We start from the raw sequence: 10,530 nt of genomic DNA on the forward strand, positions 1-10,530 counted from the left end.
AAGACCCCTTCTTTTTCCCTAAACAACAAAAAAATTAAAAGCTGAGCATGGTGCCACACCCTGCAAGCCAAGCTATGGCAGAAAACCAAATAAAAGGAAAGCTGTTCTGGCCAAAGCGAAAAGCAAGACTCTATCTCAAAAATTGGCATGACTCCAGGAGAAAGCACCTGTTTTTTAAGCACAAAGTCTTGAGTTAAAACATCTACTACCACCAAAACAAAACAAAATAAAAACAAAAATTGAAGTCATCTCCAAAGGTAAACAAATTCTTCCCAATCCTTTTGGAATCCTTTTCTACATTAATTGTGTGATTTAGCAACTCGAGTGATGTCTTAATAGTGTTCAATTCCACAGTCTAGTCTTCCTGCTTCTCATCTACCTAAGGTCTGCATTCCTCATCTCATCATCCCCGTATTAATCAAGAAGCAAGCATACAATCCAGTTACCTCTACAGTGATCATCTTTTTCTTCTTGTAACCTTCTGAGAAATTCAGTGTGCCTTGTGCTCACTGGTCTTTCCTCATTCTAATTAGTTCTGTTACAGAGAGGGTATTCTCTTTACCTCTGTCCTCCATACCTTTTTTTTTTCTTCTGTCTTTAGTTGGAAAAGTTTGCTTTCAGTCTCCCTATTTCATTTTTGAACCAGATAGCTAAAAAGTAGAAAATGCAATGTTGTTAATATGCCTTACTAAAAGTCGGGGTGGGGGATGGGGTGAAAGGAAACCTTCCTATTTCTTATTATTTATTGAAACAAACCCTAAATCATTCCACAAAGGGTATAGGGTATCTATAATCTAACTGCCTTTTTGTCTTAATTCAAGTTTGCTTTGTCTATACAAAAGTTATTTTTCAGTTTCATTGTGTTTTAGGTTATTGGTTAGGTTTTTGTAGGTTAGAGTAAGTATTTTCCAAGCACTGGTGACTCAACCCTGTAATCCTAGCTACTCAGGAGGCTGAGATCAGAGAATCAAGGTCAAAGCCAGCCAGAGCAGGAAAATCCATAAAACTCGTATCTCCAGTTATCCTCAAAAAGCTGGAAATGGAACTGTGGCTCAAGTAATAGAGTACTATCCTTGAGCAAAAAAGCTCAGAGATAGTGTCTAGGCCCTGAGTTCAAACCCCAGGACGGACCAAAAAAATAGAATAAGTATCATCTCATAATTTTTTTTGAGAAAATAAACTTTTAAGGCATAACTTTTTGTTAGAGTCCTGTATTCATTCTACAACACTTAAAAAGAAAGCCCGTTTTAGGACTTTCCTTCTATGATTTGTCATTCCACTAAGACAAGAATTTGTAAGTATAAGTTTCATATCCATTGTAAGCATGTGAATATATACTCCCACAGCTTCCTACTTTTAATAAAGAATTCACCTTGGTTTCAAAAAAAAAAACCTTCAGAGATAGAAACATAGCTTTTATGTATAAACATTCTGCTGATTTAAAGCACAAAAACCTTTCTGGTAGAGTTGTACTAATAACCAGTTAAGCTTATATGTGATTGAAATTTCCATTTGAAATATTGAAGGTTTCACATATATAAAATTGGGAAATTCATGTAAATACCTTTAAGATGTGCTTTTTGCTCCTTAAGACAATAATTTTCCTGCCTTAGTTTATGGATATGGCAGGTTGACTCCCTTAACCATTGCTTATAGGATGAAGTCTAATGTTATGCATGTTAAATGTGAGTTATCACATACATAATTGTGTTTTTTGTTAAAACAGTATATATGGTATATGAATTGAATCCCAAAGCTTGTACAAAATATACAACATAGTAATGTAACAGTAAGTAGATTACAGTAATGATAGCTATACATTGATATTATAAGAAAACAAGGGTTGGCTTAAACTGCTATGAATTTGTTCTTTCATTATTCAAATAATTTTATGTATAGTGATGAGGTGAGGTATATCTTTAGAGGTTTCTTATAATCTGCATCATACTAAATTTATGTAGTATCGTGTTTAAGAGGTAACAATGTAGTTCTTAGAACTTGAACATTAGAACCAGATACAAGTTCAAGTGGTAGACCTTAAACAAGATTAACTCTTCTCTGAACCTTTCAAAAAGCAGTACACACACCTCAGAAGGGTTCTCATAAATGCCAGGCAGGGAGAGAGAAAGATGTAAAATACCTAGAATAACACTTAGCAAATGGAAGAGGCATCAGTAATAATTAACTATTAGTGTTGTATTGTAATTTTTAAAACAATTGAGTGTTTTGATTGCTTTTCTGTGCTATAAACTATTTAAATTGAAATATTCTAAGAAATATGGAAAATTTTAGTTTTTAGAGATAAGCCTAGCTTTTCTTACCTTTTTCCTTACTCTTTGGGAAGATTACCAAAACTTTGCTAAATGAGCTTAATTGATTAGTTTATGTAAGTGTACTTTGCTTATTTGATGAGTTCATGTTAATGTATTTTTATGGGGTTTGGGTTCATTTGTCAATGGGAATCAACCCCAGGGATCTTTGCATGTATGTGGTTAATTATTTATTAAAATTTTTATTATGACATAATTAAACATTTAAATATTTGTCACCTGGTTGGATAAAATGAGATTTCTCCTATAGAATCAGATATTGTTAAACATATAAGATTTACTGCCAGGTGCTGGTGGTTTCCACTTGTAATCCTAGCTACTCAGGAGGCTGATTGCTGAGGACTGAGGTTCAAAACCGGCCTAGGGAGGAAAGTCTCTGAGACTTTTATCTTCAGTTAACCACCAAAAAGCCATAAGTGGAACTGGGCATCAGTGGCTTATGCCTATAATCTTAGCTACTCAGGAGGCTAAGATCAGAGTCATGGTTCAGAGCCAGCCAGGGCAGGAAAGTCCTTGAGGTTCTTATCTCCAATTACCCACCAGAAAACCCTAAGTGGTGCTGTGGCCCAAGTGGTAAAGCTTTGATTTGAAGAGCGCAGGGACAGCATCCAGTCCCAGGGTTCAAGCCCCAAAACCGACCAAAAAAAAAAAAAAAAGCCGTAAGTGGAACTGTGTCTCAAGATGTAGTGTGTTATCCAAGATCACAAAAACTCGTGGTGCTGCAAGGAAGTGGCGCTGTAGCTCAAGTGGTAGGGCGCTCGCCTTGAGCTGAAGAGCTGAGGGACAGCGCTAAGGCCCAGAGTTCAAGGCCCACGGCCGACAAAAAAAAAAAAAACCAACAACAAAAAAAACTTATGGTGCTTACTCCCTGAGTTCAAGCACCAAGACCGGCACCAAATTAAGTAAATAAATAAAATAAAACAAGGTGTATTTCTCCCCTTTCTGCAAGCATTTGTGGAAGAATTAATTTTAACTGGTTATTGGCACTTTTTACTGAGCAGATAAAGCTTGATGTTGACTTTTAGATGGAATCTAAGGGATTCACTTTAAAATATTGTGTTCCTAGGGCAAATGGTATCATCGGAGACAAGCTGTAAAAGAATTGCATAGTACATTGATACGTCTTTTAAATGAATTATTACCATGGGAACCAAAGTTAATGAAGGCTTTTCAAAGAAACAGGTAATTAAAGCTTTATGATCAGTTTTACTTATTCTAGAGCTCTTAATTGATGGTTTGGGGAAAGATACACTTTTCCATTCATTTGTAATTCTGCAGATATTTTTGAGTATCCACTGCATGATACTTCCTCAAATCGCGGAAAACAGTGTTGATTAAACCAACCCTCTTCTCTGTGACTTATATTCTAATGGAAGAAACATACAAACTCAAATGTGATAAAGGCTGAAGGGATAGGAAAGGCCTGATTTGGAGAGGATGAAGATTACTCTTCATAGAAATGAGGGAGATAGCCCTGTGGATAATCTGAGGGAAAAGCAGAGACTAGAAAGTGGGTAGTTTGTAAAGTTGGGATATCTGTTGTTTTGTTTGTTTGTTTCTTGGTTTGTTTTTTGGAGAAATACAAAGAGGCAAATTAACTCAAAGCAGCGTAAATGAGAAAGACAAGAATCACAGAGGTAAAATGAAAGACATTCAGGTCATATAGGACTTTGAAAAGTTTGGCTTCTTTTTTTGGGGGGGTCCAATTGTGGGGCCTGAACTGTGGGCCTAGGTGCTAGCTCAAGGCTAGCGCTCTACCACTTGAGCCACAGTGCCACTTCCGGCTTTTTTTCCTTTTGCTTATGTGGTGCTGAGGAATTGAACCCAGGGCCTCAGGCATGCAAGGCAAGCACTCTACCACTGAGCCACCTTCCCAGCCCCTGAAAAGTTTGGCTTTTACATTGAGCAGTACTGAAAGGTTTCACATAGAGAAAGATGTAGTCTTTATCTTTTCATTGTTGTTTATTTATTCACAGAGCAAGGTATTCAACCCAGGATTTTGCACATGCTAGACAAACATTCTCTCGCGGAGCTACATCACCACACTTAGATGTTAAAGCACTCAACTCTAGCTGTTCATCACAGCAATAGTGTTATAATATAAAATATACTTAATCTATTGTTTTTAGTTTAAAAGAGTTCACATTAGTAATGCATCTTAGTTCTTTTGAGTTATTCCATAATTTTTAAGTTTTCCAAAGTAAAGCAAAAAAAATCTTTGAAATGAACAGTGCCAGTTGAACTTACCATAATTATACCTATTCATTCCTTGCTTCCTTTAAACATGTCTAGAACAATATTTCTTTTCTTTCCTGTTTCCTCCAAAAGAGGCAGTTTAGAAACAGTTCCATATTGATACTTGGGAAATGCCATTCCTACTTCATAGTGTATGTGTAAAAGTAGCAATATGCCGTGATCATTAAACTTTAATCACTTTGCTGTTAGAAATTTATTTTACAAAATTATACTAATGCATTTAGAAAAAGAAAATGAAACTGCTGTAGTAAAAACTAAGTTTGTTTCAAAAAGTTTATTTAGACATTGGTTATATTGTCTTTGAAAATTACAATAACCTATGTATCCACCTGCTTTGCAACTACATATAAACTTGTCTACAGTTTTTAATTTCATAACAACAAAATAAATATTTTGTTACTTAAAAAAGTTTCAGATCACCCACTGATGGCTCACTCCTGTTTTCTAGCTACTCAGAAGGCTGGCATGTAAGAATTTCAGTTTGAAGCCATCCAGACAGAAAAGTCCCTGAGACTCTTATCTGCAATTAATCATCAAAAAGCTAGAAGTAGAGGTGTGGTTCAAGTGGTAGAGTGCCAGCCTGAAGCAACAAAACCATTTGAGAGCTGATGGCCCTGACTAGATAGATAGATAGATAGATAGATTAGATTAGATTAATAAAACAAAATAAATAGTAAACTAACACAATAAATAGATAACTTTTTAAGAAAAGGAAGACTATTGATGATGTGTTGAGGAAGATTAGGAATAAGAATTCATAACAGGGGGCTGGGAAGGTGGCTCAGTGGTAGAGCGCTTGCCTTGCATGCATGAGGCTCTGGGTTTGATTCCTCAGCACCACATAAACAAAAAGAAAAAAGCTGGAAGTGGTGCTGTGGCTCAAGTGGTAGAGTGCTAGCCTTGAGCTGAAGAGCTGAGGGACAGCGCCTAGGCCCAGAGTTCAGGCCCCACGACCAGCCCCCCCCCCAAAAAAAAAGAATTTATAACAGAAAGTGGGTAAAAGTCTTAAGAATCTGTTCAAGAGATTAGGAGAAAATTGAAGAACCTTTTTTTTTTTTTTTTTTTTTAGTGGTTGTAGGGCTTGAACTACAAGCCTGGGCACTGTTCCTGAGCTCTTTTGTTCAGGGCTAGTGCTCTAATTGGAGATAAGAGTCTCACCGACTTTTCTGCCCAAGATGGTTTCAAACCACCAGCCCCAGATCTAGGCTTCCTGAGTAGCTAGGATTAACTGTGTGAGCCACCAATGCCTGGCTTGAAGAACCTTGTATGGTGTTTTGCTGTAGAGTACAAAAATGGGGTAACACCTAAAGGACAAGTTGGAGTTAAGAAAAGTTATTCTGGTAGTTGTTACAGTTTTTTGTTTTGTTTTTGTCAGTCATGGGGCTTGAACTCAGGGCCTAGGTGCTATCCCTTAGTTCTTTCACTCAAGGCTAGTGCTCTACCACTTTGAGCCACAGCTCTACTTCCGGTTTTCTGGAGGTTAATTAGAGAGATAAGAGTCTCACAGGGACTTTCCTGCCAGAGCAGGCAGGTGTGAGCCACCAGCACTGGCTTATGGTTTTTATTAACTAAATATTTCAATATATAGTTTAAAGTGTTAAAAGTTAGTCTTGTCAGGTGCCGGTGGCTCATGCCTGCTGAGATCTGATGATCAAGGTTCAAAGCCAGCCCAGGCAGGAAAGTCCGTGAGACTCTTATCTCCAATTAACCAACAGAAAACCGGAAGTGGCACTGTGGCACAAGTGGTAGAGCACTAGCCTTGAGCTGAAGAGCTGAGGGACAGCACCCAGGCCCAGAGTTCAAGCCCCACAACTAACAAAAACAACAAAAATTAGTCTTGCTTCTTACAAATACCGTATTTTGTTACTTATGAAAATTATCTGAATGATAGTAAGTGGACTAGATGAAGAAGAAATGTTTGGCACAGTGGTACCTTGACTAGACAAAAGGATGAACATAATTAGAAGTATTAGCTAGATATGAATGCAAATGAAAATACCTTGCAGATAAGATGTGAACCTTGAAATTCTCTTTAAGTTGCTATTATATGCCATGAAATAAGAAGCAATCAAAGCTAGAAAAGTGGTTCAGGCCTATAATTCCTAGCTACAGGCAGAGATCAAGAGAAATGAAGTTCAAAGTGAGCCAGGCAAAAAGTTTGTGAGACTCTAACTCAACCAATAAGACAATTGGCACAGTGGTATGTACCTGTTACCCAGTTACGTTAGAAGTGTAATTGTTCAAATCCAGTCCATGCCAAATGTGAGCTCTATTTAAAAAATAAATGGGATTAGAGACATTACTTACACTATCTGGAGGCATATATGGCACTTTACCTGTCCAGCACAACATTCTGAGTTCAAAACCCAGTGCCATAAAGAAAGAAAGGAGTACCTAGTAACTGAGCACAAAGAGAGCTCCATGCTGCCCCCACATAAATGCCTCTCTTTCTTACCTTACAGATTGAGTCTTTTTTTCTTTTTTTTGGTCAGTTGTGAGGCTTCAGCTCTGGCCTGGGCACTGTCCCTCGGGTCTTCAGCTCAAGGATAGTGCTCTACCACTTTGAGCCACAGCACCACTTCCAGTTTTCTGGTGGTTAATTGGAGATAGGAGTCTCATGGACTTTCCTGCCTGGGCTGGCTTATAGATTGAATCTTCCAGCTACCCTTTGCTAGCTTCTGCCAGCACCTCACAGCCCCACAAAATCTCCAAGCAATCATTTAAAACAAGTAATTAAGTAACACTTTTTGAATATGTTCCACACAAACTATGAAGTGAATACTGTTGTTATCCCCATTCTATAAATAAGTAAACTCATGTTCCAGAAAGATTAAGGCATTTGCCTAAAGTTTTACAAATAGTAAATTTAAGAAGTACTTAAACTCCAATATGCACAAAATAAGAATAGTAAAAATAAATTGGAAAATGTATGTTCAGATTTTTCTGGAGGGGGAGTGAGAGGATGCCATTTCCTGAGGGTTTTTTGTTTTCTCTTTTTCTCAAGGCTAGCGCTCTACCATTTGAACCACAGCTCCACTTCCAGCTTTTTTGGTGGCTAATTGGAGATAAGAGTTTCATAGACTTTCCTGCCTGGACTTGCTTCAAACCACATTCCTCAGATCTCAGCCTCCTCAGTAGCTAGGATTACAGGCATAAGCCACCAATGCCTGACTATTACAGATTTTTTTTTTTAACAGACAAACAGTAAAAGTTTAGGTAAAATAGAAATTTAGTTGAAAGCAAAAGGAATTATAAGAGATCCCCAAAATAGCAACTAATCATTTAGAAATGTCTCCATCTCTCCATAATTTCTCAGAAACATTGCTAAGATTTCTGTGAAAGTTTCAGAGAGTAATTATTTTTTAGCTCTGCTAAAAAATTATATGCCAGGATTAAGTGATGGATATATCTATGACAATGTTTATTGTTCAAATAATCAATATTTTTCTTAAATTTCTTCTTTTTTGGGGGGGGGTCCAGTCGTGGGGCCTGAACTCTGGGCCTGGGCGCTGTCCCTCAGCTCTTTTAGCTCAAGGCTAGCGCTCTACCACTTGAGCCACAGCTCCACTTCCGGCTTTTTTCTTTTTGCTTATGTGGTGCTGGGGAATCGAACCCAGGGCCTCATGCATGCAAGGCAAGCGCTCTACCACTGAGCCACCTCCCCAGCCCCTTAAATTTCTTAATTAGCTTTTAAAAATGATCTAAACTATGCTAAAATTAATTATTTTAATACTATTTCATGTCACTTTAACTCCTCTGTACATCACTTTTATAATAACAATAATTAAAAAAGTGTTTAGAGACTATCTCAAATCCATTAGTCAATGAAACTACCAAAATTTACCTTTCTCCCTCTTAATAAATCTAATAACCTTAGAAAGACAAATAGGTGATAGATATGTCCTAATTTTATTCAGAAATTTGCAGATAATCTTTTCTATTTCTTAGAAATAGGATTTGTCATGAACTTTACAACTTTGGTGCTGGTGGGGGCAGGGGGGAGGGAGGATGGGAGGCGGGCGGGGAGGATGGAATGGGAAGGGGAAACAAAGGAGGAGGCTACAATGCTTGATAAGAAATGTACTCATTATCTTGCCCATGTAATTGTAACCCCTCTGTACAGTATTTTCACAATTAAAAAAAGAAATAGGATTTGTCTTCTTGATCACTGGTAAGACTGAACTAATATGCATCTTACGTACATTAAGATGGGTATATATGGTTGCACATGCCAGTAATCCTAGCACTCTAAGAGAAAAGGCAGAAAAATCACTAGTTCAAGGCCAGCCTGGCCTACATAGTAAGTTCAAGGCCAGCCTCAGCCTCATAGTGAGACCTTGTAACAAAAAAAGTGTTAATTATGATAGTTCTCACCTGTAATTTCACTACTCAGGAAGTACTCACAGTTTGAGGCTAGCCTGGGCAAAAAGTTAGCAAGGCACCATCTCATCAATAAGCCAAGTTCGGTGATACACACCTGTCTTCCCATCTACACTGAAGGCTATGGATAGGAGATTCAGTCTGAGACTGGCCTTGTAAAACACAGGGAAAAAATGCAAAAGAGGGTGGAATGTGGTAGAGTACCTGTCTCGCAAGTGCAAGACCCTTCATTGAAACCAGAGTACCACCAAAAATGTTAAAAACAAAAATAGGCTAGGTACCAGTGGCTCATACCTATAATCCCAGCTACTTAGGAGGATGAGATCCAGAAAATCATGATTGAAGCCAGCCTGAGCAAGAAAGTTTGTGAAATTCTTTCTCCAAAATAATCAGAATAAATAAGTCATACATATAAAATATTGTAAAATAAACCAAAAAAGATGCAAACCTAATTTTAGTGTCAATTGAAAATATTTTAATGTTGAATTTAAAATGCTAACAGGGAGTTTAATACAGATGTATTATGAGTTATATTGGGTATTTTATTTTAGGAGTCGCCTAAAGAAAGACTATGATGATTTCAGAAGACAACCTGATCATGATAAATTTTCTCGAGAGCTGTGGACTACTGAAGAATGTGAAGGAGATCCTGGGAAAGAATCTCCTAAAGTAGAAATCAATAGGTCTATAGACTCAACAGAACCTCTAGATATCCTGGAGAAAGATCACTTTGATTCAGGTAGGCATTAAAAGTTTTTAAAAAGCAATACTAAAGATAGCTTTGTTGTTGTTGTTATTATGGAAGCAAAAGATAATCTGATTTGAGAAATCAGATATGTTTTAAAGAAGTACTGTCCATGTCCTTAGGAGAAATTTCTTGGGAGACACTATTCTATTTCTAAGACTTTCTGGAGCCAACGACTAACTCTAAACTATAGGTATGTCATTGCTTATCACATACCATATAACCTTAATCTGTTACTCCTTTGAAATTATTTCATTCTCTTCTTTTTTTATTACTAGTTTTGAAGTCCTATTTCTGAAGTTTGGAATTTGGAAAGTCTAATCCTGTGAAGTTTGTCATTTTTTAAATGACCAAGATTGGTGGCCTAATGAGACCAGAGGAAATACATCATTTTATTAAGGATAGGTGTCTGGGTCAGACTACATGTAACTCATCCATTAATTGCATAAATCTAGTTTAATGGCTTTCTTTAGTTATATGAAAAGTTAGTATAAAAGTTTATGGTTAAGAATATACCAACAGTTTTTCATTGCTTGAATTATAAAAATATAACTTCTCAACCCAGTTTGTTAGGATCACAGATTTTTTTACTAGAAGGATAAACATTAGAAAAAGACATTTTTTATCCTTGAGAGTCTCTAAAAACAGAATAGAATGAAGAACTCTCTGTTCCTCTCCTTTTCCCTTCCCCTTCCTCCTCCCCATCTCCCTTTTCTCCTCCTCCTCTTTTCTCTCCCTTTCCCTCTCCCTCTCCTTTCCTTTTTCTCTTTACTGGGATTGAATTCAGGGCCTGGTGCTTTCATTGAGTTGCTCATTCAC

At 37.2% G+C, this 10,530-nt stretch overlaps 1 protein-coding gene and 1 non-coding gene across 6 annotated transcripts in view; one reads left to right on the plus strand and one right to left on the minus strand.

Annotated features, from left to right (window-relative positions):
• The window catches only part of Brd10 (bromodomain containing 10), a 100,545-nt gene that overhangs the window by 85,140 nt on the left and 4,875 nt on the right, over positions 1 to 10,530 (plus strand). For all 5 annotated transcript variants that reach the window (XM_070033246.1, XM_070033242.1, XM_070033243.1 and 2 more), the window contains 2 exons: positions 3,397 to 3,512; positions 9,518 to 9,705. In XM_070033246.1, coding sequence (XP_069889347.1) covers positions 3,397 to 3,512; positions 9,518 to 9,705 — 304 coding nt within the window. The remainder of the gene's footprint in view (positions 1 to 3,396; positions 3,513 to 9,517; positions 9,706 to 10,530) is intronic.
• Positions 8,181 to 8,249, minus strand: Trnaa-ugc (transfer RNA alanine (anticodon UGC)). Its single transcript has one exon. It is a non-coding gene; the product is annotated as a tRNA-Ala (tRNA).

The sequence above is a fragment of the Dipodomys merriami genome, unplaced genomic scaffold, assembly GCF_024711535.1.
Source record: "Dipodomys merriami isolate MVZ:Mamm:240054 unplaced genomic scaffold, mDipMer1.0.p SCAF_22, whole genome shotgun sequence".
Lineage (NCBI taxonomy): Eukaryota > Metazoa > Chordata > Mammalia > Rodentia > Heteromyidae > Dipodomys > Dipodomys merriami.